This window comes from Dipteris shenzhenensis, chromosome 24 (genome assembly GCF_047967505.1).
Source record: "Dipteris shenzhenensis isolate YYH24624 ecotype China chromosome 24, Dip_SZ_1.0, whole genome shotgun sequence".
NCBI classification, from domain to species: domain Eukaryota; kingdom Viridiplantae; phylum Streptophyta; class Polypodiopsida; order Gleicheniales; family Dipteridaceae; genus Dipteris; species Dipteris shenzhenensis.
Genome location: NC_141619.1, coordinates 7,190,182 through 7,217,496, shown reverse-complemented (window position 1 = coordinate 7,217,496; position 27,315 = coordinate 7,190,182). Strand labels below are relative to the sequence as shown.

Sequence of the window (27,315 nt, the reverse complement as noted above, 5' to 3'; positions counted from 1 at the left end):
TTGCAATTTTTGCAAGGAGTCACTAGTCATTGGGAGGCACAATAGAGACCTCCTGACTTTCGAGGATTATGTAGGCTTACATCCCTTGATTTGCTAAGAGCACAAGCTCTTAACTCATATCTTTGGACGATATCGTCTGCTGGTATGTTGATGATGACCTTGTGTCTAGAGTGAGTCCATTCGCTCCTTGATTAGTGTAGCATAACATGAAGTGATTGCATTAATTGCATTAATTGCTTTGCTTTCGGCATGAGCAAGGTGCTTGATTTGGAGTGAGACTCCAGGCATTCATTGAATTTTTTAGGAGCCAAAGACAATATTTTGTGTGCTAGGTGGGGATCGACTTTTTTTGCACAGCAACGGATCGCGGCTGAAATTAGAAAGCATCCAACTATGAATTTTGTTATTGGAGCACCGACAAAATTTCTCTTGTAGGTAAAACATTTGTGATAAACCATTGGTTGCTACCTATTGCTTTTGTAGAGGATGCATAGGGCAATTGAGGAGATTGGTTGACATTTTCTTATGCATGCTGTTAAGGGTGCTTTAAAGTAGGAAAGGGATAGTCCCTCTTCACCGGGAAAAGTAGGACTTCTGCTAGAAAGGATGATTGGTACTTCTGTAAAATCAGTGTTGTAGCCAGTGCTTGCAGTGCTAAGGAGCTTTGCTAGGGCTCCTAGATGGCCATGCGAACAACGGTAGCATCCTACTAATCTTTGATATCATTGATAGGTTGCTAGCTACCATGCTGGAATTCTTACTTGGCATTTAGCTGTTCTACCCCGCTAGGCAGTATAACGATCACTATCTTTAACTCGCTTCACATCATCAGTTTAACAGTCTATCATGGGGCAGGCACACTAAATTTCCTCCCAGCCAACCTTGGTGGTAGCAAACTCCAAAAAAAACTACATGAAGGCTCTAGCTTCCAGATTCCACCAAGCCCCAAAATTCCCTAGATGGATCTAGTATGCCACATGTCAACATTTGAGGGGATCTCCTCAATGCATCATTTACCCCTCTCTTGGGATATCATTGAAATCATTTGCCCCTTGGTACATTTAATGCATTTAAACCCCTCAGCCTAGATCCACCTAGTCTTGTGCCATGTTACCCTCACCAAGGACCTTGATCTTAATTCCTTTTTGATCATTTACGTGAAGCCCAAACAAATATAATCCAAACATTGATCCTTTCAAGGAAAATGTCGACTGACCCTTCCGAGGTCATGTTGCCTCAACTTGAGCGTAACATTCCTTCCCTCTTCAGGCATCATCGTCCTCGATGATTAAGTCTGGGAACACTCTTCGTAATGGGTATACGGATTCCCAGGTAGCTTCTGATAGAGGTAAACCATGCCATGCAACCAACACCATGGGCATCTTCCGATTGCGTACTTGCACCGTTCCGCGGTGGAGGATTCTTGTTGGTTTGCGTCCTGCATTATCCTCTATCTCCTGAAACAAAACAACATCCTTGATTAGGGAGTCACCTGTATGCGAAAATTTCTTTAAACGAGAAACATTGCACCTTACAACCTTGTGGTAATTCTAATTTATAGGCCACCTTGCCTATTCTTTCTAGAATTAACCACGGCCCACAATATCGGGGTGATAACTTAGCACACTCTCCTGCAATCAAAGACTTAGAGTGCGAAGGAACTATGAGAAAAACTTTTTCTTCTTCCTTAAATTTTGTAACGGATTTGTTTTCATCCACATACGCCTTAGCTCTATCCATAGCTTGGCGGATGCTAGCTCTCGCAAGTGCTAGCATCTCCCGCATCTGAGCCACAAAGTTTGCGGCATTGGGCACTTTCTGAGGTACTCCAACTGTAGTTGGATTCGCTGGTCTATAATCATAGTTGAACTCAAACGGACTGAATACTGTAGAGGAATGTTTTCTATCATTGTAGGCAAATTCTAATAGTGGCAATCACTTGTTCCAAGTATGTTGCCTCAATGATACATATGCTGTAAGCATATCCTCTAAAATTTGGTTGATTCTTTCCGTCCGACCATCCGTTTCTGGATGATCCCCACTACTCATTCCCAACTCAATTCTTAGTGTCTCAAACACTGCAGTCCAAAAATGACTGGTAAATTTAACATCCCTGTGTGACACTATGGATTTGGGTAATCCATGCAAACGAAATATATGTTTAATAAACAAATCCACCACTTGCGGGACACTAACAGACTGTCTAGTTGGAATGAAGTGAGCCATCTTAGTAAGACGATCAACTACCACAAGGATAGAATCATATCCACCTTGTGTCGTAGGCAGACCTACAATAAAATCCATGGAAATGCTCTCCCACCTACCTAGTGGTATTTCCAAAGGTTGTAAAAGTCCGGGTGGCTTCACCCGCTCTGTCTTACTTACCTCACACGAAAAACAACATGTCACATATTCATGAATATGTTTTTTCATCTTTGGTCAAAAGAAATCTCGCTTCACGAGATCATATGTTTTCTCGACTCTTGGATGTCTCGCACATGGGCTATCATGGCATTGTTGAATGACTCTCTGCCTGAGATCATTCTGATTAGGTGTTACTACCTTGCCATTTCTTTTCAGCATATCATCTCTTATGGTATATCTTGCATAAGTCTGGCCTTTTTGGGATGCTAGGTCACCCTTTCTCCCGGGTTTGAATATATAATGCGTGACAACGCATCAGCAACTTTATTATTCTTCCCTCTTCGGTACCGAATCGTCAAATGAAACTCCTGCATGAGTTCTGCCCACCTAGCTTGGCGGCCTCTCAAGTGAGGTTGTTTACAAAAATGTTTCAGAGTATCATGATTAACATCAACATAAAACTCTGACCCATATAAATAATGTCTTCATGTTTTCAGAGCATGGACAACAGCATTCATGAGTTGGCCAATTTCGTTGAGAGGGAGAAAGCTTCTTGCTTTCAAAGGCTACTGGCTTTCCATCTTGGAGGAGAACTGCACTTACCGCAATGCCACTTGCATCGGTTTCAAGGAAAAGCGGTTTTTGGGGATCAACTATTTTTAAGACCGGTCCTGAGACCACATCTTTTTTTATGGTGCTAAAACTCTCCTGTTGGTTCTGTCCCCATATAAAAGGTACTTTATCTGAGGTCAGATCAGTCAATGGCGATACTATTTCGGAATATCCTTTGATATGCCTTCGATAAAATTGGAGAAATCCCAAGAATGATCGCAAAGGGGTCAAACTCTGAGGGAAAGGCCAAGTCAGTATCGCAGCCACTTTCTTTGGATCCATTTCTATCCCCTCAGGAGTAATAATGAATACTAAATATTCAAGTCTTACCATACACAGTATAGTTTTCTTTTTATTTATATAAAGACTGGCTTTCCTCAAAGTATTGAACACCATTCTTAAGTGTTCGTGATGCTCAGGAATACTTTTGCTGAACACAAGAATATTGTCAATAAAATGTACTACAAACTTTTCGATATATGGACGTAGTAAATCGTTCATAAGCATGACGAATGTAGTTGGAGCATTGGTAAGTCCAAACGGCATTACCAAAAACTCATAATGTCCAAACCTACTTCTAAAAGCGGTTTTATGCACATCCTCAGCTCTAATACGGATCTGATGGTAGCCACATTTAAGATCTATCTTACTGAAAATTACGGCTCCATGTAACGCAGCTAGCAAATCATCGATCCGAGCCATCGGATACGTGTGCTTAATAGTGATATTATTCAATGCTGTGTAATATATACAGAGGCGAAAAGTATCATCTTTCTTTTTTTTGAATATCACTGGCGAAGCAAAAGGTGAGAAACTGGGTTGTTTCTACCCCACCTTGAGGTATTCTTCCAGTTGTCTTCGTACCTTTGCTTCTTTGGTAAAACTTAACCTATAGGAAGGTCTATTTACAGGTTCTGCCCCCGAGATTAGTTCAATCTTATGTTGAACATTCTGCTCTGGAGGTAACCCATAAGGTAACTCATCCCTAAAACAATCAGAGAACTTCTCTGCTATTTTATCAGCCAGCTTGGCCATCTCTCCATTTTGGGTAACATTAGTGCTAGCCGAAGAAACATCAATCGGCTCTACCGATGCTGTACAAAGAAACAAAAACTCTTCTTGAGCTTTTCGAACTTCCATTACGGAAACCAACGGTCATTGAGGTATATCTTTTTCACCTCGTAAGGCATACAGCACATCATTCATCTTGAATTGATAAATGTGCTTTTTCCAATCTATGGTTGGATTCTTCCTAGAATGCTAAGTCTTACCTAGGGCTCTAGCTTGTAGATTCCACCAAGCCCCAAAATTCCCTAGATGGATCTAGTATGCCACATGTCAACATTTGAGGGCATCTCCTCAATGCATCATTTACCCCTCTTGGGATATCATTGAAATCATTTGCCCCTTGGTACATTTAATGCATTTAGACCCCTCAGCCTTAGATCCACCTAGTCTTGTTCCATGTCACCCTCACCAAGGACCTTGACCATAATTCCTTTTTGATCATTTACGTGAAGCCCAAACAAATATAATACAAACATTGATCCGTTAAAGGAAAATGTCGATTGCTCCTTCCGAGGTCATGTTGCCTCAACTTGAGCGTAACAGGCAGCATGTACCTAGTAGTGCTACCCAGCAGAGTGAAGCATGCACTTCATTCTGGCAGGGAACATGAAAACTACCTTGTGTCTGCATGCCTTGCAGAAACCCGCTGATGAATATCCTCCAATGAAGTGATTTTTAAAGTTTCATCTCTTCTTCCTGGCACCTGATCTGAAATATCATGAGAAGGTCAACTATTAGATGAGAGGAGCTACTTAGAACTGGACTGTAGCACATAAAGTCTCACCTACGTTTTTCATACTCTGCCGCAGTTCCTCATCATCAAAAGCTCGCAAAAGGCAAATACATTGTAAGATCTTTTAAAGAGAGAATATCAGTTTATCGATTTGTGGTCCCCTGCTGCATGCTGAATTGATGTGTTTGAAGCTGTAAGAACCAGCACAACATAAAACAGGTTTGGGAATAGATGTATGTGATGCTGCCCCCCCCCTCCCCTCCTTCAAAAAAAAAAAAAAAAAACCACAACAGACCAACGCGCACATTGACAGAACAAAATGAACAGGGTTTGAAAAGATAAAGAGCACATGAACAAAGATGAGCTGACAAATTTCATTTCAACTTTCAGATTTCAAGAGCCAAAACAAAAAGCTTGAGGTCCAAAACAAAATTACAAACTTGAGTTTCAAATTTTCTTTCAAGTTTCATCTTTAATGAAATGGTAGAAATTAACTTAAGCTTTACAAACATATTGCTTAATGCTGAAGGCTTTATAAATCCTGTTAAAGATGTTTCTCCTAGTTCTTTAAAGCACTTTCAATGAAATATGTTTTTGTTTTTGTTTTGGTTCTTTTTTTTGTTTGTCTTTTTGAAATGGAGGTTTGGGAAGGTGGGGAGCAGAGTTTGCAAATGCATGAAAATCAAATATTTCAGAAATCATCAGAAAATGATTGCTGAGCACACTTTGTATTCGGGTTCAATGTCTCTAGCCATTGGAAGTGATCTTCGTAGACACAAGGTTTGAGCACTATTTTTCTGTCTGAACTTATTGGTTTTGTATTTTGTGATGAGTAGGTTGGCCCTGATGATTCCTTGAAAGAAGTGGTAAGAAAGATGCTGAATCATCGAGTGGCAACTGTGCCAGTGCTATATTTTCCAGCTCAGGAACACACTTCGCCACAGCTTTTACATTTGGCGACTCTTTCAGGAGTCCTTAAATGTATGCCACAAATTCTCTGAGAGTTAAAAATTTTCTGTTGCCTCTGTTGTCTTTTGAAAATTTAAGATGGTCTCTGATGTCTTTTGAATATCTTCCAGTGGATAATTTCTAGTGACCAGTTATGCTTCTTTTCCAGTGATGAAAGGGTGGTGACGCTTTTGATGCAGTTAAGGTTCATGTTTATACAAAGAAATAGAGACTGAAGTTGATGATATTTTTACTTGTAATTTGAGCAAGAGCACAAATTTAGCAATTTCTTGTGAGCCTCTTTTTTGCCTACAGAGAAATACCATTGTTGATTATGTTTGTCAATGCAATACTACTATTCTTTTGTGCCTACAGAGAAAGAAAGACCCTACACCATTGTTGATTATGTGTGTCAATGTGATAGTACTATGTGTCTATACATTGGGATGCTATTGATATATTTCTATTACTGAGGGTAATAGCTAGGTAGTTGAGTCTTTTATAACCTAATCCTTTTCGAGGGGTGTGGTTCCCACTTGGAGGGGTCGGATGGGTGTATGAGTTAGCCCAAGAAAAGGAACACAAACAAAGAAAGAAAAATATATGATTCTGTTCAAGGATCCCTTTTCGGTGGCGTAGGTGTTACATTCTCCAGAAAGATCACATATCTGTGTATATGTTAAAGGTGAGGCTTGTATTTTCCTTCTCCTACAGTTCCACGCTACAGACACTATTGGATAAATAAAGGTTTATTTGTCGGTGTTTGGATATGTTTGCATGTGGGAACATGTGTTTGAACAATAATCTTAGTGGGGATGGCGTAGTACTTAGCCCTTGTGCAGTTATGGATTTTAACTTTTGGGTGACTGAATTTGGGTACTTTTCATTGTTTTTTCACAGGATGAATTTGGACATCTTACTTGATTCAGTTATATATATATCGGCATTTCTATTTGCTTTTTGCAGGCTTGTGTAGACATTTTCGGCATGCAACTGGATCATTACCTCTTCTAAACCAAACGATAGGCTCATTGCGTGTGGGTACATGGATTCCTGAAAGGGGAGGTGCTGCTAATCGGCCTCTTGCGGTGCTCAGGGCAGATGCTTCTCTTAGTGCTGCTTTAGCACTGTTAATTCAAGGTATTTCAGTGCATGCCATAAATAGGATTGTTCTTTGATAAAATAGGATTGTTCTTTGATAAGTTCTTGCCTTTTGTGCAAGTCAAATAATCCCTTGAAACAAAATAAAACTGATGTGAATTATGAAGATTTGAAGCTTATGTTATAGGACAGACTATGTGTTGTTATGCTATATCTTTGGTGCTGTATTGATGCTGACATGGACGTGTAGTTTCGTCCTTGTCTTTTAACTATGAAAATACTAGATGTAGGGTGGTAGGGCAGTGGGCTGTTTCACACACACTATTGAGACTAGAGATTGGGTGACCACAACTCTTGCCCTTAGAGATTTGGTGACCACAACTTTTACCCTTAGATAGAGATTGGGTGACCACAACTTTTACCCTTAGAGAGGTCTTTTGCAACTGAACCAAATGTCCGGTATGGTGAAACATGTCATGTCTTATGTACTAAATAATTGAGGGGGTACCTCAGCCTTTAATATAGTACTGACACCAGACGAAGGTTTAAAGTTAGCCCCCTGAGGTTTACTCCAACTCCCTGCAATGGAAATTGGTAGCTTGCTTGCTGTTGGTCTTTGTTCTTTCATATACCTCTCCTTGTAACATGCATCCTTCTTCCTTGTGGCCTCTCCTTTATTCTGAGTCTTTGCCAAGATGGGATTAGTTTGGAATTGTTTTCCCCATCTTCTTTGTCATTATAGCCTTGTCAAGCTTAGTAGGGTTAGGAACTTTCAACATGCCCCTTGTGGACGTTGACAATAGGGATCTATGGGTGATGCCCCTTGTAGAGGGGATAGATGAGATGATGACCTAGGCCCTTTATGGCAGTACGACAGTACCAACAATGCACACAATAAAAGTATGCTACTTCTTCTTAGGCTTGATTTACCGCTCCTTCTCCTTGACTTGCATGACAATATGGTGGGTGGAAATAATACATCAAAGATAAGACGCCTCCATTAGTTCAGCCTATCTCAACCGGGGATTAATTTTGTTTAACAATTCTTCATCCTGCTTTTATCAAGGTTCAACAAGTCTAAAAGGTTAAGTAGGAGGACACAAACATGTTATAATATTATGCAGCGTAATCCAATGTGAATGCATTTCAGCTTCTTAGTGGAGGGGAAAATGGGTTTGTGCATGAATCTTTTGGTGCATCTAAAATTGATGCATGCTAAGTCTTTTGAATACTCTCCTTTCTTGGCTATGTCATAGAGAGAGGACGAAATAAACATAGGTTTTCTATTAAACGTGCTTGCAGCCTGGACATGATCTATTAGACGTGGAGCAGTTGCATTTCTCTTGTTCATTCTCTCTTGATCGTTGCTCCTCCACGCCTCTGACCGTGTGAATAGCCTGAAGTCATCCAAGCACCAAGCTCTCAGGGTTTGTTTCAACTCGTCCTCCGTCTGGCTAGGTTTGCAACGAAACAACATACCCGAGACATCATATCCCACGCATAAATCTAGGCTACCTGGACCGTAAAGCTCCAATTGTGGCTCTATGTTGTTGGCCCCCTCTAAGTCATAGCCTCCGTCTGATCCTGAGTCCTTAGGTCTTGTCAAAGAATCCCCCTCTGCTTCAGACACACTAGCCAACCACCTAGATGACTCTAGGCACTCATTGCTGTCCATCACCTTCACAAAGATTTATGACTCCTCTTCTTACCAATCCTCAATGTTTGACATTCTGGCAGTAACAGGGGGTCCACATACCTAATCTTTGGAGCACTTGGAGTTGCCACCACCAATTGAGCTGACTCCTATGACTTTGACCTGGCACCCTTCTTCTTATCAAGCTTCTTCTTTTTGCACTTGTTCACAAAATGACCTAGCTCATCACAAGAGAAGTACTTCTTTTCTTTCTTTCTCTTCTTATTGTTGTCTTCATCTAAAGAGTTTGCTCCTTCGTCAGATTTGGGCTTGCCTTTGCTAGGCTTACCCTTGCCCTTGCCTTTGCTCTTGTCCTGAGCGATAAGGGCCTTTTCATCCTTATGTGTACCATCACACTTCTTTTCCTAAGCTTCTTGTTGCAGCAACAGTGGAACCAGCTCCTTGAAAGTCACCGGCGGCGTCCTTTGCTCTGCAATTATAATAGTCACAAAACTACCATAGCTTTGGGGGAGCATTCCTAGCAACAACCTTGCCATCTTTGTCGAGCTTGGCCTTTGACCATTTGCCGCCAGCGGCTGGTAGGGGCAGGATTAGTGGCTTCCCTTGGGCCTCATTTGATCATCACTTGGAGCAGCCCTCAGACGGGAACATGAGAGGGACCTACCTTGGGCCTACATTCAGGAGGAGAATCTTGACCCAGAAGAAGCTACAGACTGAGCACTTGGCAAATAGGCAATTTGCAGCTCCAAAGCTGTCTCAATCCTTTGCACCACCACTTGGCACGATGGTTCATAGACCAAATGTGATTTCCCGGATCTGAAATCCAAGGTGAAGGCATCAAAACCCTATACAAACTGGTCACTATTACATTAGCCAACTATAGAGGATGAGTGCTTGAATCCGCCCCCACCACCCCACACACTCTTTTTTCTGGTAATATTATATATTATTGAGTGGGGAACCTCAAACAAGGTGAAAATCCACCCCACAAAGTCATAGACAACAAGTCTTTTTGGTTGAAAGATCTGCAAAAGGAGCAACCCGAAAGCCCCCCGATCTAACTTTCAATCCAACAGAGGAAGAGTAAAAAACAGGTGGGCACTGGCTGAAAAGATGCAGCAAAGTGGTAATGTCATGCTGACTATGACTATCATGAAGCCCAAACAATACTGCCTCTTGGCCTGAGGGAAAGAAAGTGTATTGCCACGGTCATCCACCCCATTCACCATGGTAAAAATACCCAAATGATGCAGGAAATATGCCTTGCGAGGCTGTAGATGAGCCAACCAAAGAAGGCTCAAACATTCAGCTCCAATTAATGCTCTACTGACGGAGTGTGTTTCAAGGATCAAAACGAGCTGCTGCCAGTCATGAACCAAAAGGGTAGAAAAGGGACGCCTAGGAACCTGGCCATATAAATGCCCAAAATGACATTTGTAATAGTAGGAATACAATGGCCAAAGGCCTTTGTATGAAGAGTACGCATCAGACCAGAAAGTATAACTGTCCAGGGCCGATGTTGCTCCAAAAAGGTGAGCAACAGCGTGGCCTTGCGATCTAACATGAATGTTCAAGCCCCCATGCATCTTGGGTGTACAAACATAACTGTATTTGAGGAGGTAGAGTCCCTTACGTCAGTTCTGGTGCACCGAAGTCTGTAAGCCTTGACGGGGGAGAGAGCCAGCAGTAGGGGCAGCCACTTGAGCATTGGCTGGCCTCAAATCAACACCTGAAACAATATTCCAGAAGTTTCTGGCAACTAGAATATGCTTCATAAGATAGGACCACATAGGATAGTTGGTGCCATCCACCATGTGGCCAGGTAGGGCCAACCAAAGCAACGAAATGAGCCCTAAGGGGCTACGTATAGCCTTCCCAATCCAGGCGGCTAGTAGGGGCAGGATTAGTCGGCTTCCCTTGGGCCTCATTTGATCATCACTTGGAGCAGCCCTCAGACAGGAACATCAGAGGGAACTACCTTGGGCCTACATTCAGGAGGAGAATGTTGACCTAGAAGAAGCTACAGACTGAGCAGTTGGCAAATAGGCAATTTGCAGCTCCAAAGCTGTCTCAATCCTTTGCACCACCACTTGGCACGATGGTTCATAGACCAAATGCGATTTCCCGGATCTGAAATCCAGGTGAAGGCATCAAAACCCTATACAAACTGGTCACTATTATATTAGCCAACTGTAGAGGATGAGTGCTCGAATCCACCCCCACCACCCCACACACTCTTTTTTCTGGTAATATTATATATTATTGAGTGGGGAACCTCAAACAAGGTGAAAACCCACCCCACAAAGTAATAGACAACAAGTCTTTTTGGTTGAAAGATCTGCAAAAGGAGCAACCCCAGCCGAGTAAGCCATATTGCTTCCTTGCAAGCCTCAGTGGCTGCAACATATTCAGCTTCAGTAGTTGACAGTGCAACGCATTTCTGCAACCGAGACACCCATGATATAGCACCTCCTGCAAATGTGAAAATATAACCGGTAGTAGACTTCGGGTTATCTGCATTCCCTGCATAGTCTGAATCTGTAAAACCATGCACCAATGCATCTTGCCTACCATACCCTTGAGATACCTCAAGACACCTTTCACTGCTTCCCAGTGCCGCTTGCCTGGATTTGCCATATACCTGTTGATGACTCCCACCGCAAAAGCAATATCCGGACGAGTGGCAACCATGGCATACATCAAAGAACCAACTGCAGATGCATATGGAACCTTGGCCATTTCAGCCTTATCATCATCTGATCTGGGGCTGTCCTTACTGTTGAGTTTTAAATGTGGAGGCAACGGGGTACTAATAGACTTCCCCCCCTCCATTTTAAACCTCTGCAGTACTTTGTCAATGTACTCCTTCTGTGACAGAAACAAAAGTCCCTTGGACCTGTCACGAGTAATCCGCATGCCAAGAATATGGTTTGCATCACCCAAGTCTTTCATGTCAAAAGACTTATGCAGTTGTTTCTTCAAAGCACTAATCTCATGCTGAGATTTACTGGCAATTAGCATGTCATCCACATATAGAATGAGTAGCATCAAACTGCCATCCTTTGCCCGTTTGGTGTACAAGCAATGATCGGTCTCACACCTATGATACCCTTGGGACTGCATGAAGGCATCAAACTTCTTGTACCATTCTCTTGGTGCCTGCTTGAGTCCATACAAGCTCCTCTTGAGCTTACACACAAGCTGCTCTTTCCCTTTAACAGCATATCCCTCTGGCTGACTCATATAGATCTCATCATGGAGATCTCCGTGAAGAAAAGCAGTCTTCACATCCATCTGACATAAATTCATGTCCTCATGAGCAACAAGAGCTAACACTGCTCTCAAAGTAGTCATCTTGACTACAGGGGAAAAGATCTCATCAAAGTCAATGCCTTTCTCCTGCTTAAATCCCTTGGCAACCAATCTGGCCTTATACCTCGGTAAAGCATTTGAATCCACTTTGACTTTGTAAACCCACTTGCATGGCAAAACCTTTCTGCCTGCAAGTAGCTGCACCAAGTCCCATGTATCATTTTGAAGTAGGGAGTCCATTTCTGACTGCATGGCTTTCTCCCACTTCCTTTTCTCTGTTCTTCCCATAGCTTCCTTGAAGCTGGAAGGCTCACCACAATCTGTCAGCATAATAAAATCAGCCACATTATTGGCTCCTGCAACAAACCTGTCAGGCGGCCGTTGTACACGGGTGCTCCTCCTAACAAAATGTTCCGGATTAGGCTGCTGTCTAGCCTGCTCGTCATGCATGACGGGTGGGTGTACCACCATATCTGGCTGTTCTACAGCCCCATTTGCTGGCATATTCAGTGGTGCATCATTGGCAAAATTATCTGGCTGATTTTCAGCCTGTATACCCTCTTGAACAGGGTTATCTGCAGCAGCCTGCTGCTGCATATTAATGGGCATTCTTTGCTGTCCGACATCATCATAAACAACCCTCCTGTATTCCACAGGTTGCACGGGTTCTTTGTGTACACTATCCTCTTTAAAGATGACATCATTGCTGCGTATAATCTTCCGTTTAATGGGATCCCATAACCTGTACCCCATTTCACCTTCGTCACCATAACCCATAAAGATGCATCTGAAAGACTTTGGCTCCAGTTTGGTGCCCAGTTCTTTGCGTATATGAGCAAAGCACTCGCAGCCAAACACACATAAGTGCTTATATGAAGGTGGCTTGCCAAACCACACCTCCTCTGGCACTTTCAACTCCAAAGCCTTGTTTGGCGACCTGTTAATTATGTGAACTGCTGTTTGCACGGCTTCTGCCCAAAAGCCATGGGGCAATGCAGCATAAGACAACATACATCGAACCTTCTCTTGAATAGTTCGATTCATCCGCTCACTTACACCATTTTGAGATGCATTATGAGGGGCTGTGAGTTCCTCTTTAATGCCCTTAGCTTCGCAAAACTGTACAAAAGCATTTGACACATACTCACCCCCATTATCGGATCTGAGGCATTTCAGCCTGCGACCTGTCCGATTCTCAACCTGAGCGACAAACTTCTTGAAAGCATCTAAGGCATCGCTCTTATGCTTCAAGAAATAGACCCACACTTTGCGTGTGGCATCATCAATAAAAGTAATGAAATACTTTGCACCCCCTAGTGATAGCTGTGGCATCTCACACAAATCAGTGTGCACTAGATCAAGCGGTGCTTTATTTTGGGGAGTTCTCCTCTTATGAGGAGTCATAGAATGCTTGCCAAATATGCAATGATCACAAGTAGGCAAATCTGAAAATGAAAGAGACCGTAGATAATCCAAACGTGACAGTTCTTGCATTCCTTTAACGGACATGTGTCCCAACCGGCTATGCCACAATGAAACCTTTGGCAGCTCGGTTATGGCAACAACATGATTACCTACACTGGAAACATAAAGAGGGTACAAGGTATCACTCTTATAACCCTTAGCCACTACAAGCTGGCCATCAGTAATCACCCATTTGGAATCCCCAAATGTGGTGTGGTAACCACTGTCATCCAACAAGCCGGTGCTAATCAGATTTTTCTTGATTTGCGGCACATGGCGAACACCATCAAGCATAAATATGCGTCCATCAGGGAATACTATCTGTATACTGCCAATCCCTGCAATCTGACATGCATAGTTGTTCCCAAGGTGAACAACTCCATGAGTACCTGTGTAGGAAGCAAACCAATCCCTATGAGGAGTAACATGAAAAGAAGCATCTGAATCCAAGAGCCAGGTGTGCGTGTCATGGCCATCAATAACCAAAGTATGTGCAATTACAGCAGAAGAGCATAAAACATCATGTCTGTCACTGTCACTGTCCTCTGCTGCAACATTCACTGCATTCAAGTCATCTACCTTGGCCTTGCCTTTGCCTTTGCTTCCACTGCTTGCATCCTTTGCCTCAGCCTTCTTGGCTTTCTGATCCCGTATAAACTTGAAGCACTTAGACTCCACATGTCCCTTCTTGCCACAATAAAAGCAATCAATATCCTTTTTGCCACGGGACTGAGTGCGGGATTTGGACTTACTAGCAGATCTCCCCTTCTGCTGAGTCCTGCCTCTTTCCTGTACCTGCAAAGCATTGGAAGACTTGCTGCCCGCATTATTCTTCCTGCTCATCTCCTCCATAAGGAGAGAGCTCTCTACATCAGCATATATAAGAGTGACATTTGAATTAGACAGGGTCGTCTTGAAAGTGTCCCAACTCTCAGGGAGGGTACACAACAAGAAAGTAGCCTTGAACTCCTCATCAAGGTTCAACCCCTGTGCAATCAGCTGTGTAAAGATGGCATTGAACTCACTCAAGTGTGAGGTCATAGCTGTACCTTCCTTCATGCGAAGATCAACCAGCTTCTTCAACCAATACACCTTACTGGCTGAACTCTTTTGGGCATACAACTCTGCTAGCCTCTGCCATAGGCCATAAGAGGTCTTTTCAGCCTGAACATTGAACACAAGAGAATCACTGAGAGTAAGCATGATAGCAGCCCTCGCGGACAAATCTAGCTCCTCCCACTCATCATCTGACATCCCAGATGGCTTGACACCCTTCACCCTTATGGGCTTAGAAATCTTCCTAAGCAGAAGTAGATTCAAACACTGTTCTGCCCATAATGCATAATTGTGTGCCCCTTCCAATTTCTTTATGTTCAGAATTGATGATTCACTTCCCCCTGATGCCATATCAGATAAGGAAAGTACCTGACTCCCTGTAAGTCAAAAAAAGACTGAATAAAATTCTGATTTCTTAGAAAAAACCTGCTCTATCAAGAGCCAGGAGCACTCACAATAGTGCTGTTTTTACTGTCAAAAAATCTGCAGCAAAACAAAAAAATTTCCCTCCAGTTACTGTACCTTCTGACACACTGTACCATGCTCAAATAGGCATAAAACAGTAATTTCAGAATGCTGCAACTGTTCCACAAGTGCTTTAACAGTGCATGATAAGCTGACAAAGCACAAAACACTGCTGTCCTGATCACTTCTCCCACCTCAGATGAGGTATTGCACTGATTTTATATGCATAAACCACTTGTCATACACTGTTTTGTTCATTGAAAAGAGGCTCCAGACACTTCAGCCTGTCACAAACCTGCAACAGAAAATGGGACAAATCCCAAGCAATCACCCTTCTGCCAAGGGGATAAAAGGCATCTGAAGGTCTCAAACAGTAACCCAAGTGCTCTCAAGCAAAATCTGGGCAAAAGCCCCTTGATTTGACACCTGTGCCAAGTGAAAAACACCTCAACACTGAGGTAGCATATAAAATACAGCGCTCTCCTGGCACTTTCACCTGACAATGCAATGCATAAACAGCTCTGTGTACACAGTAACAACACAGATCCCAACGTACAAACACTGAAGAGAAAATCTTTTGAGCAGTGTCAACGATGGACAGTTAGGGACCGAGTAAACTCGATGCGCCCTGGCCAAGCGTGGCTCAACTGAGATTTTCTAAGGTGTCGTACACAAAATGTGACCTGCAGAAATGTCACTGAATACACTGCGGAAACAAGACCAATGTGGGCTCCCTGGCTCCACACTGCCTCAAGGCATATACTGCATAAGCTTCAAAGCAAAAGCCCTTTGAGAATGTCACCCAAAAGCTGAGATTTGCACTCAGCAAAAGCATAAAAGCCCTATTCAAAATCAAGGCATTATATCCCGAAACAAGATAACTGTGCAACCACCACACACTGTGGTACTAGTCACCTCAAGCACGAGGGACAGGAGTGTACTTGTTGTACCTCAAAAAACACAGTTTTAAGAACTGAACAGCCGGGAATGCTCTCTTTTTCTTCTTTCCCCAAAGAAAACCTGCTGTACCTGCTGTACTTGTGCAGGGTACCACTGTACCTGCTGTACTTTCTGTCCAAAACTGCTGTACTTTCTGTACCTGTGTACTTGTGCAGGGTACCAATGTACCTGCTGTACCTGTGCAGGGTACAGATCCAAAAAAAAAAAATTCGAAATGCACTTCCCTGACGCAGCTCCCTGACGCAATTCGTACGGCGACGTCCGTACAGTACGGACGCCTGTACGGCGGTACGGACGGCCGTACGTCCGTACACGAGATGCCTGCGCGCCGCCCTGTTCGAGGCCCTGAGGCTGCCTGGGTGCGCACCGGTGCTGCACACAGCTAGCTGCTGCTTTTGCAGCTGCTGGCGCTACTCCGCGCCGCCCTGTTCTGCCCACACGCACGCACGCTGTCCCGCGTTGTTGCCCTATGCTGTCGCCTATGCTGCCCCGCTGCAGCCTGCGTTGCCTGCGCAATGCCCAGCTCCGCCCACGCTGCCTGCACGCTGCTGAGGGCACGAGTCCCGAGGGGATAAGGAGGGGTAGAGGGAGAGGTAGGCAGGAGTGGGGAGGGAGAGATGAAGGCTCTGATACCAGTTGAGAGGGAAGGAAAGAGGGAGAAGTACAACGGAGAGAGAGTGAGAGAGAGAGAGATGACACAAAAGATGAAGGTGTGAAGTGATGAGCCACACCACAAACTCATAAGTTTTATTAGGATTAGGTTTTTCACCCTATGACTGTCTTAAGACAGTCATAGGTGTCATATCTTTAATAAAGGGGTGGCAATGTGCCTTTACCCCAACAAAAAGGGCTTGGATTTAATCAAATTCACCTTCAGCCCCATTGCAAGGCCATACAAATCATTAAGTTGCTAAACATTTGACTCAAAATTTGGTGAAAAGGAAAAAGAGTCATCTGCATAAGCCTAGAAAGGCACACCTCTAGGGAAGTCACTACCATGCAAATGCTGCTGTGAGACCAAGGCATCCATATGAATAAGAGTGGATGAGTAGCAATAGCAAATAGCAAGGCATTGAGAGGACAACCTTGACGAACAGAGTACCAACGCCCAAGAAGAAGAGAGGACATTAGACAAAAGGCAACGTGTTGTGCTGTCTTCATTAAGCTAGTAAACCGGATTGTGCATTTTGGATCCACTGCCCAACCAAGCCTTAACATCCACATTGAAATCCCATCGAATGGTGTCAAATGCCTTGTCAATATCCACTTGCATGATCAAGACATCCTATCTTGTGTATTTAGCATATTCAATTCCAATGTAAGCATTAGCAATATTATCCATAATCTGTCCGTGTGGCACAAACCCCATACTGAGTAGGGTGCAACTTGGTGTAGAAGAAATTGAATTTGCGTAATACTAGCATTTTAGAAATCAACTTATACCCCACATGCATGAGTGTAATCGGCCGTTAGTCTGACAGATTTTCACATAATGCTTTTGTGGAAATCAAATGCAGCAATCCCTGTTTCCACAACCTAGGCAAAGTGCCAGAAAGCCAAGCATCATTGATCATACGCAGTAGAACAAGGCTCAAGTGATCCCAAAATTCAGCAAACAACCCAACAATGAGGCCATCCCACCTTGGGGATTTGGAATGTCCCAACCAAGACAATGCTTCTTTCAGCTCTTTATCTATAAATGGCATTCCAATGCATGCTCCTCATCGGAGATAAATTTTTTAAACCTCTATAGGTAAAGGAGGAGGAGGAGCTGCAAACGAATCAGTGTAATAATGATGTCCTACATCATCAAGTTGCCGCTTATTCTTTGTCTAGAACCATGCCGGCATCGCATCTAAGGCAAGAAATGCATCTGCCGGGTGGTATGTAGGCTTTTGAAAAATGCCTTGGAAGGGTAGCCTTTATCTTGCTTGGCTTTCTGATGAGACTGTATTTGCCATTTTCTTAACTGTTCTCAGCCAAATGATGGAGGGCAGCCTGAAGGTTGGATTGCTCATCAAGCAACAATGAATGTTGTGCATAACAGGAGTAAAGTGCTTGGTTTGGCTCTTTGCGTTTGCCACTTCTTGTTGTAAATGAACCATGTTGCATTTGCCACATTCTCGAACTAAATCATGCATGAAACAACCACATGCCTAGTCTAGCTACCTACAAAGGCATGCAATCCAAGTGACCATAGTTCTAAAAGCATAGTACTTGTTCCCTGGCATGGGTGGCGCTTGGAGGCAACTTCTGCATCATAAGCACCGGGCAAAGGTTTGTCGAGCAACTCAAGTGAGATGAACCGCCTAAGCGAAGGAAGGGAGAAGGTCGGGAGGGTGGCTTCCTTATCCGATTGTTGACCAATAAGAGCCTTTTGCAGGGAAGCTGCTCATTATGCACTAGAAGGCCAAAATGCAAAGTCAACCTTGCGTGGGGATGCAGCCTCAGAACTACGATTTCTTTGCATGACAGCAGGTTGTAGCATAGTACTATCATTTGGATGAGCAGCTACTGGGGGAGGTTTCAACAAAAGCTCAAGGCACTCGGATTGCATATCACCAAAATTTTCACACTCAAAACAAGATCCTACAAAATTACCGATTCTCAATTTGAAAAAAGACCTGTTTGGAAGGCGGCATACTCGGCATGTCCATTTGTAGAGCCAGATTTGGGGGAGTGGGCTTGTAAGTATCCCACAACACACAAAAACAATTAACATTCCCAGGCGAGTGCGGGGGATAAACCCCTTTTCCCAATGCTTCTGCTAAGAATGACATTTTTTGGGCAAGAGAGTACAAACTTGGATTTTGAAACTTTGTCTTCGCTAACTAGGGGATGGATGATGAGAGAACTTTCCATGGCAACCGTTGTCTACCCTTGTTGGTTTGGCCATACGGTATGCCTAATCAAGGTAGATGATGAACTAAAAAAAGCATCTGTATGTAGAAGTCTTGCTACAAAGTCAATTAGGTGATATCATGTCGGTGCATCTTTAACCATGGATGATATGTGAGAGCATCATGACATGTGGTGTCTCAACATCCAATCCACTCAGCCTCCTCTAGATCTATTGCCCAAATAGCATTTGTGAAGCTGCTGATCTTGGTATTGCTTCAACCCTTTTATTAAAAAGAAACCCTTTCTCCTACTTACAATGGAGATTGGAATATAAGAGTGGAAAGATTGAAGGGTGGCACTCCTCCCCGTGAAAAGAAGTCGCTAAACCTTATTATTGGTTTTCCATATAGGGCATGTACATGTGATAAACTGCATATCATGATTTTTTTCTTTTATATGATGCTAACTTTTGTGATCCCATAATTCGAGTTATGCTATTACTTTCATCTTAAAAAGCACATGTGCATTCATACGTAGGAAACCAAGGTGAATTATTTCGGGCTGACTAATTTTGAGAACAAATCCTTAGGATCATGCATAGTTGTGGACCAGTATGTCAATGATAAGGAAGACAAATCTTTTAAAAGGTAATACATGGAGACATTGTAGAGATGATAGATTGGTCTTTTAGAACCTTCTGGTAGCCTGCAAAACTTTAAGCTTAAGACATTTTATTGCAGTAGCTATTTAATTGATAATGAAAATAGGTGTTTGCAACACTATTTTAAAAATTTCAAAGTAGTCAACTATGTTCGAAAATTTGGGTTCTTTGATGGTATATATTGATAAATCAAATAGGTCTTGAATTTTCCATTTTCAAATTGACCTCTTAGTTTTGAAGTTGCAAAAGGGCTGCATCTACTGATTCTATCTTTTATATTGTGGGTTTTATTTGTGAGATTGCTATTATTTTTGTTAATACTAGTTCTTTCAAATATTTGATAATGATGTTTTCTTCTGTACAGAAGGAGTCAGTGCAATACCAATTGTAAATGATAATGGTTCATTGCTGGATATTTATTCTAGAAGGTTTATTCTAGACTTTTGCTGGAATCTTTTTGTTTTTTACTACAATTTAATTAAATGAGTGGGATCTATTGGAATGGCTTGGAATTTTTCTTTCAACATTGTGGTATGGTATGACTTCACGTGGTGGTTATGAAAGCTTAATGCAAGTGCACACGCACACTCACACAAATTTGTCATTTGTTAAGTTTTTTAAGAAGAAATTTATTTTCTTTATTTCCTGACAATTGAGGGTTTTCCTTATATTTGAGACTAGGGCTCTAAACATTTACCAATTAACTTGATTGACTAAGGCCTTACGAGTTGAAAGCTCATTTGGAGCTCATGGTCGAGGATTTCCGGAAAGACACCTGGCCTTGAAGATGATGTGGATCAGCCACTAGGATTTCATTGTTCAGGTGGGTTACTTGGTTGCAGATATTGCCAGAGTGAAGACAGGTTGAAACAGACCTCGGGAATGCGGTGCTTGGTAGGACCTAGGCTGTCCTTTGATTTTGAGGGGGACAGCTGGATACACCTGATGTTTGCGAGAAGTGCTCGAGATTGTTGGCAGGTTCGTGATCAAGGATGGTGGTGCCATTGAGCTTTGGTGCTAGTTGGATTGGAAGTGTACCAGGATGGTTTGCTTGCACGGGATTGGACCTGGAGAAGCAGGAGCTGGAGGTTCAAGGACCGATGAACGGGGACCTGTTGGACTTGTTCTTGAGAGCTTCTCGTTGGGAGCTGATGGAGCATCTGTATGACCCCAAGTGAGGACATAGGAGAGGTAGACCAACAGCCTAGAAGAGATTACATCTGGGCAGAGAAAGGGCCTGCCATGGGGGGCAGATCTGGGATGGAAAGAAGGGGTGCCACATGGGCAGCATGCAGGCTGCCATTTAGGCAGCAAAAACAGGCTGCTGACAAGCCCTAGATGGTGGCCAGAACCTACACCTGGGACAGGTACCACGAGGAGGGCCAAGCTGCAAAGGCTGCTCAAAGGATGGCCTTATAGGCTCTGCAGACAGGGCTGAAGATAGCAGCAGACTGGTCCGGGCTTTGCAGACAGTTAGGTCTGCGCAGAAGGGCAGGTGGAAAGAGGGCGAGAGCAGGTTGCAGCAGTCAGCGACTGCCACCTGGCAGTCAGGTGTCAGAAGCAGGACAGATCCAGTCAGTAATCTGTGTCAGGCCAGTGCCTCCAGGCCTATAAAAGGGCCCTGGGGCCTAATCATTCTACAATGCCCCTACTAGGTTCTGTCTACCAGGGCAGCAGAGAGGTCAGGTTCATCAAGGGATTTGACAGGACAGTCTGCAGATGACCTACATGGCGAAGAGGAGTACCCTGCACATATGGTTTACAGGTTCTCAGATTGGCTGCAGTTCCAGCAGCTAGCAGATCTGAGATTGGTGGAGCACTCAATATGCAGTTCTTTGTTAGGAAGAGCAGCGGAAAGGACTGTCCATATGCACACCACTACGCAGCCCAATGAAACTCTAAGAGAGCACACAGGCTGACAAAGATTGAAGTTGGAGGTAGATGATAGTTTTGGATGGTCAGGAGTTCACATCTAGGCATCACCTATCTGCTAGATGGTGGCACACTGAACACATTCTTTGTATCAGGTTTTGTCCATTTGTTTGGAGCAATCTATAAATACATGATCCACTGTATGAAAACATACTACACAAAATTGGAACTGCTATTTTTTTATCTCAATGATGATGAAAAGTTTGATGTGTGGAATACAAAACTTGTAGAGTTTTGAGTATGGTCATCATTCACCTTGATTACGTTGTCCATGTTTCCAATACATAATATTCCATCATTCACAAAAAAACCATGTCTATGATCATGATGAGAGAGAGAGAGAGAGAGAGAGAGAGAGAGAGAGAGTGAGTTGTATTAACGTCTTCAGGAGGCCTCGTGGGCCTATCAGACAAAGAACAATCAGCAAAATAGCTCGTACAAGCTGCTATGGGCAGAAGCAAAGGGGTTGCTAAGGCCCTTGCTCAGAGAGAGAGAGAGAGAGAGAGAGAGAGACCTCATCTCGGGTGGTCTCCTCTGAGGAAAGCTGGGATAGGCCAGACCTCGATAGAATGAACTCTAGTCGCTCTCAGTGATCCAGGCTGCCTGCATGTCAGCTATCTTTGCCTCCTCTATCCCGCTATGTCTTGGAGTTGACTCAAATGCATAGAAGTCTGTCACTTGTCGCTGTGCTATTTCAGCCTCTTTATCTTGTGGTTTGGTCGCCTCCTGTTGCTCTCTAATCTGTCGTAGTAGAGTCTCTCTGTGTCTGCACATCTCGAGTAGGTATAGGCCAATGCTGACCTGGTCATGGAAATGGACCAGTCGTGAGAGTGGGCCGAAGCCGCTCCCCTCCCCGAAGAGGCAATGATATCGCCCTCTGATCTCATAATAGGCTGGGCATGTACATAGAAAGTGCTCCTCTGTCTCAACCACTCCTAGTGTGCATAGCATACAAATCGGCTGCTCTTTGGGTATGCATGCTGCTCTCCCCGGGAGTTTCAGCCATATTGATTTAAAAAGTGGATATCTTCAGATAAGGATCCACCCACAAGATGTCCTTAAGACAACTTTTTGGACCGTTTTTGGACTTCATGATTTTGGTGATGTCCTTTGGGCTTACCAATGCACCAGCCACTTTCAGTCGTATGATGGACAGAATTTTCAGATCCCACAGGCACTTTACAGAACTTTCTTTGATGATATTTAAGATAGAAGAAGAGCACAAAGAGCACTTGCCTACTGTGTTTCAAAAACTCAGAAATCATAAACTTTCTATTAATGCCAAAAAGAGTTATTTTTTTCTCGACGAGATTCATTATCTTGAACACATTATTTCCAAGGAAGGGATTCCAATGGATCCAGCCAAGATTAAAGCTATACAAGAATGGCCAGAGCTCACCTCGGTACAGTACACAGCTTTCCTGGGCTTTGTTCCTATGACAGACGCTTCATCCGACACTTTGCTGATATAGCAGCCCCCTTACATGACTTGACCAAGAGAAATGTTGCTTTCAGGTGGAGAGAAAGGCAAAGGACAGCTTTTAATGTCCTCAAAGAAAGGCTGACGACCGAGCCTATTCTCGTTGTTCCAGATTTACAAAAACCATTTGATGTGGTGGGAGCTGCCCTCCATCAAGAAGGCCAGGTTATAGCTTATGAAACAAGAGGTTGCGTGATGCCAAGATGCTTTTGGGTGGTTATGAGAAAGAAATGTCAGCAATTATTCATGCTTTAAATATTTGGAAGCATTATTTTCTTGGAGCTGACTTTACAGTCAAGACCCACCACCAGAGTCTCTATTATTTATTGACTCAGACCAAGATCTCCGAAAAGCCTATGATTTGGGCAAATTTTCTGCTATTGTTTATACTCCAGGAGCTCGGAACAGTGTTGCAGATGCTTTATCTAGAAGGCCTAAAGTGAATAATGTCGCCATAGCATATCACCGAGACTTGGAGGCCATGAAAGAGCTTTATTTTATAGGATCCGGATTTGAGAGAGACCATGAGAAATATTCAGCTGGGAGTATCGTCCAGCCGGTACGCACTGAAAGACTGATTTCTCATGAAAGATGATCATCTTTGTGTGACCCAAGACATGCGAGCCAAAGTTTTGGAAGAATGTCATCCTCCTTATGCAAGGCATCGAGGTAGGCCATTGAGAGGTATTTCTTTTGCCTAGGGATGCGGAAAGAATTCACAAGTTTGTAATTGAATGTCTTACGTGCCAAGAGGTAAAGTATGATATGCACAAGACCCGAGGACTCCTCATGCCGCTGCCCATACGGCCGCAACCATGGGAAAGCATTGCCATGGAGTTTATCTTTAATCTTCCTAAATTCAAATACGGGAATGATAAAATATGGACCATCGTTGACAGGTTTAGCAAGCAGGCCCATTTCATTCCAATAAGAAAACTATTAAGGCAGATCACATGGCCCGATTGTTTTTGGCACAGATCTTCAAGCACCATGGGATGCCTAAGTCGATTGTTAGTGATCGAGACCCCAGGATGACTATTTTGTTCTAGAGAGCATTATTTGATAATATGGGGACGAAGCTGGACTTTTCATCTTCTTTTCATCCTCAGTCAGATGGACAAGGTGAGAATGCCAATTCCATGGTATTGGATCTTCTCAAGTGTTATGCATCCGAGCAGAAGGTCGAATGGGAAAATTGGAAAAAGTATCTTTCTCTTGTGGAATTTTTGTATAATAACATTGCTCATAGCTCCACAGGAAAAGCCCCATTCGAAGTTATTTATGAAAGGTGATTTTACCACCTATCCTCAAAACAAAGGACGAGATATTTGCAGCTGATCAATATGTCCGAGACTTAGATACAGCTTTCTCTTAACTATAGACAGCAATTGAAAGATCTCAACAAAAGTAAAAGAAGGCATCAGACAAGCACCGGAGGGAGATAAATCTCCAAGGAGACTGGGTCTTACTAAAGTTTGAAAAAGCACGACTCAGAAAGATGAAAGGAAAAGAGAAAGTATACCCAAAGTTGTCTCTCAAGTATTATGGACTATTCAACGTTAGTGAGGCCCTAGGTATTAGGCTTTTCGACTAGAGTTGCCCGAGACTTGGAAGATACACAATGCTTTTCGTGTGAGTCTTCTAAAGAAGTATCAAGGAGCATAACCCACAAAACTAGTTCAAGAAGAGCCACCTGAGGTAGAAGAGATGGAGGAGATCCTCCAACCAGAACAAATTGTATATCATACAGAGAAGAAAGGACCCAGAGGCAAGGTTATCCATAGATACCTTGTCAAGTTTAAGAATTATTGGGCACTTGATGCCAAGTGGGTAGATGAAGAATTCTCCTCAGAGTATCCTCAAGTTTTATGGTTGTATCAAGAAGCTTTTCAGTTGAGGACAACTGTTTAGAAGCCAAGGGGATGTCACCATGTGGGACTTCTCCTAAGAAAATAAAGAGTAATCTTTATTAGAATTAAAGAATGGTGAAGTTGGTTAACCAGGAATAAGTTTTATTGTTTTACTTTTGTCCTGCATTGGTAGAAAGAGAATTATGGGGACACCCACAAGGGACTAGAAATAGTCCAAGAACTAGGAATGCATGCATTTCACTAACCTCGAAGGGGTTAAGGTGTTGGAATTTGTTTGTGTAATGTGTACAACCCAAGAGAGTGCAAAAAGGACCCAAGATTGGGGAGAAAAGAACAAGAAGGGCTCTTAAGAAAGGACAAGGGGGCACCTCTTTAAAAGAGGGCCCACAAGACTAAAAAGGCACCTAAAGCCTCCAATTTAGAAAGAAAAGCCTCAAAGCTTAGCTTTTATGAAAAAGTAGCTTTTAGAAAGTAGGCCCTAGCTTTTTGGTAGGCCTAGTCTATAAAAGAAAGGCCTTTGGCCTCCTAGATGTATTCAGAATTGTACTTAGTTCTATGCTCTTTTAAGAGTCAGTTGTACAAAGATTATTCTATTGCAATAAAGACCTTCGAGGAGGTCCAGCCCTTATTTCTAGGCCCTAGTGTTGTGTTTTGCTCCTGAGAACTTCTCATGCCGTTGCCCACGGAGGAGAAAGCAGAGGAGAGGGGGTAGAGGGGTGGCGTGGGAGCCTCGAACTATTGGTGAGGGTAGAGGGGTGGTGCAAGAGCCCCGAGCAGATTGGCGAGGGTAGAGGGGTAGCACATCAAATCATGTGATTTATAAAAGCACTGTAGTGCATCTAAATCATAGTTACCAGGGAATGCCGTTTGTCCAAGGGATGTGATGGCGACGTTGTGTGGATAAAAAAGTAAAAATGTTTTTCACTTGTTGCATGCTGATGGGTAGGTGCATAGCTATGTACATAGCTAGTTAGTGGTGGCTTTGTTATGGACACTCTCATAAAGGACTCCACACTGATGATATATTTTCTTGAGACGGTAGACACTTCTACGTGGACTTTTGGGAGAGAATGAAAATGCAATGTGGGACCACCAGGATAATCCAGAACAGGGTCTCCAACATTGTCTTTGTGATGACATGTGCTTTCATGGTTGTCCCGAGTCCTTTTTGTATGAGGGCATGAGCATTTTTTTGTCGTGGTTGTCTTGTAGATCCTTTGTGTCGGGACGGTGTTCACCATATGTGGTAGTTTGGGCAACTAAATGCTAAGTGTTGGTAAAAAGGCAAGTGATTGAATGCCTAACTAGAACCATATGTGCATCAATGTCTAAGATTTGGGAGATGAGCATTTAAGCTTGGTGTATGGATTTAAAGGAAAATCTTTGAGTGATAAAAAGGCAGCATGAGGTGGCTAACTATGATGACGTGGCTATAATCAAAGGAAGCATGCAACGGGCTACGTGATGATCTAGCTTGCAAATACGTACGTGGAGAAGGCGGTTGAAGATGGTCCCGGAAGCATATCGTCGGCACACAGAAGGGGAACACGAGAAAGGAGTAAGCGGGAAATTTTTGGAAGGAGGACGCGTCGTCGCCAAGAGGAGGGACGTGGGCTTGCAGGTGGGGGTACGAAGCTGATCACGAGGGATGCAGGTTGGTAGAAAAGGAGCTCGATGAGCTACGAGATAGGGAGAGAGAGCTCTTGAGGGGCGACGAGAGACCAAAGGACTCGGGCTAGAGGTCGAAGATAGCATAGAGGAAGGGATACCGGTGACCTTGGAGAGGAGACAGGGTTCGTGAGCTTGGATGGACGGTGGGTGACGGGTTGTAAAGGGGCTGGCGTCTCGGTTCGTTGTGGGAGACGAAGAGAGGTTGTGAGCAATGAAAGCTACGATGAAGACTAAGTGTACGTGACGAGTGTGGAAGCCTCTGAGAGCAGAAGGGCTACGAGATAGTGGGAGGGGCTTGAGTGTGACAAGGAGCAGACGAGGATAGATGGCGAATGCACAGAGATGTGTGGACGGTGGCCTTTGTGGGAGTTTTTGATGGCTGGAGTTTTTTGTGAGGAGGTTGACGGTTGTTCATGCCGGGAGTTGGGGCGTCGTTACTATGCAAGCCAGGGAGATCCTAAGCCTCATTTGAAGGGGCCGAGTTCCATGATTTATTGGTGAAGGCAGGCGGCTTCCCAGTTTCGTCATCAGCTGAGCTCATGAGTGGTCCTCTCCTCCAAAGGCTTCAAGAGCTCGTAAATAGTCGCAACAACCTAAGAGTGATCAACAGAGCTGTGTGCATCCTTTCCATGCAGTTGTCTCCCAGAACTGGTGGCAAAAAATATACTTTCTTTTGATACCACATTTTGGATGCAACTGGCAACCAGAGCAGAACTTTGCAGCTCCTCTGATGATAAGAAAGACTATGAGGAGCTAGCATCTTCAATAATGGTTGTAGTAGAACGCCTTGTGCGTAAGACAAAGAATGCCTTTTCAGGAAAAGATAGACTCACCAACAGACATTTTGAAGTCCATCTTGAATCTTATAACACTACTAGATGAAGAGATTTTGTGGTCTCCAGGTGATCCAAATGGTATCTTGTACATGAGGCAGGAGCTAGAGAAGCGGGAGGAAGAGGGTCGTCTGGATGAGAGCTTCCTTTCAGAAGACGTGCATAAATGCGTCAAGCCAAGGAGGATGGGGACAAACCTAGGCTTATGGCCATTTTGCAAAAGGTGCTATAATTGCATGTGTTTGGTGGCTGGTTGTAGCGAGAAAGGTGCTCATTGTTGAACAAGGGA

The 27,315-nt window shown here is 43.5% G+C and overlaps 1 protein-coding gene across 3 annotated transcripts in view; it reads left to right on the top strand.

The window, feature by feature from the left end:
- The window catches only part of SNF4 (sucrose nonfermenting-like protein), a 145,640-nt gene that overhangs the window by 103,962 nt on the left and 14,363 nt on the right, over nucleotides 1–27,315 (top strand). For all 3 annotated transcript variants that reach the window (XM_087395148.1, XM_087395149.1, XM_087395150.1), the window contains exons 8-10: nucleotides 5,614–5,758; nucleotides 6,692–6,865; nucleotides 19,604–19,667. In XM_087395148.1, the coding sequence (XP_087251274.1) occupies nucleotides 5,614–5,758; nucleotides 6,692–6,865; nucleotides 19,604–19,667 (383 nt within the window). The remainder of the gene's footprint in view (nucleotides 1–5,613; nucleotides 5,759–6,691; nucleotides 6,866–19,603; nucleotides 19,668–27,315) is intronic.